Source organism: Opisthorchis viverrini (genome assembly GCF_000715545.1).
Source record: "Opisthorchis viverrini unplaced genomic scaffold opera_v5_358, whole genome shotgun sequence".
NCBI classification, from domain to species: domain Eukaryota; kingdom Metazoa; phylum Platyhelminthes; class Trematoda; order Opisthorchiida; family Opisthorchiidae; genus Opisthorchis; species Opisthorchis viverrini.
Genome location: NW_008752016.1, coordinates 467,974 through 469,254, shown reverse-complemented (window position 1 = coordinate 469,254; position 1,281 = coordinate 467,974). Strand labels below are relative to the sequence as shown.

The window sequence follows — 1,281 nt, the reverse complement described above, 5'->3', positions numbered from 1 at the left end:
AGGCATGTTGGAAGGGGCTACATGGAAACTATCCAGAATGGAGGTAGATTCGGAAGGACTACCATGCTAATTGGTATTCATATTTTTGGGTCTAGAGTTTGTATACAAAACGCTCTGTACGGTCATGGAGTCTCGCTGGGTTGAACACTCACTTATCGGATTCATGTGGCTCATGAAATGCACATCTGCTTTATCAACCCCGACAATCAGTAACAATTATTGATTTTGTCCAGCTTTACGTTTGCTGTCGACATTCCTCATCCTATGTATGTGTTCGGTTCCGACGAAGAGATATCAAGAAGGTTACGTCAGCTCAGCTGTTTATGTGTTTCAACCAGTAGGTGGAAGATTTGAGTATAAATTATTCCGGATATTCGTACACGACCTAGTTATGCCTAAGTAGTATGAAATGGCCGATCGAAATCCAAGGACAGCTCACGAACGGCTCAACTCTGATGGAGTTTATTCATATAACCGTAGTTGTAAGGATTTCTTCAGTCTTCTCCTTAGCTCAATGGTTTTAGGCATGAATACTGAAGGGTTAGTTTTGAACGAATTGGCTGCTGTTGCGGCAGTGAGCAGGTTGACATTGGTAGCAANAACACTGAACAGGACTGTCTACGACATTGAGCCTAGAAATCCTTCGAATATTCAGGTCCGTCGGCAAACATGTGTGCATAACACTGCGGATCGTCGAACGACTTGAAACGTGATTTCGTGCAAGGTAGGTGCTGCTCGCGAGAGGTTGTGAATAGAATTAATAGGCTTCTCCAATGAACTGAACTCTTCAATCCGAACCAAATTAATGGGATGAAGCTTGTAGCATGTTGCCTGAGCCGTCAAGCCTGGAGGCTTATTGAGAAGTTGACCTCGCCGGTCGATTTAGGCTTATCCCGAGAAGCATTGCGTGCCCAATATTCTGTCGGTTTCATCTGAGGCTTGCCTATCAATTCTCACGCTCGTTTTTTGAGTGGCGTGATCTCTGAACTCTTATCGAGCTGCAGGCCTTCTGGGATGTTGTTATTACTAACCGTTACAAACGCCCTTCGGTAAGCGAATTCAACTTTGTTTGTCGCTGGGATTTTCGAGCTTTACAGTGGCGTTTTGATGGCTGCGGGCCCTGAAGTCGATATAAACCCTCTTGGAGGTCTTGAGGGCTGCACCCGGTACATTTATGATGCCCGNAACACTGGACAGGACTGTCTACGACATTGAGCCTAGAAAACCTTCGAGTATTCAGGTCCGTCGGCAAACATGGGTGCATAACACTGCGGATCTTCG

General features: G+C 45.5%; 1 protein-coding gene across 1 annotated transcript in view; it reads right to left on the bottom strand.

Moving 5' to 3' along the window:
- The window catches only part of T265_10355 (hypothetical protein), a gene marked incomplete at both ends in the record, with an annotated part of 5,572 nt that extends 4,640 nt beyond the window's left edge, over positions 1 to 932 (bottom strand). The window contains one exon of the mRNA XM_009176701.1: positions 870 to 932. Within this exon, the coding sequence (XP_009174965.1) occupies positions 870 to 932 (63 nt within the window). The remainder of the gene's footprint in view (positions 1 to 869) is intronic.
- Positions 933 to 1,281: the final 349 nt, after the last annotated feature.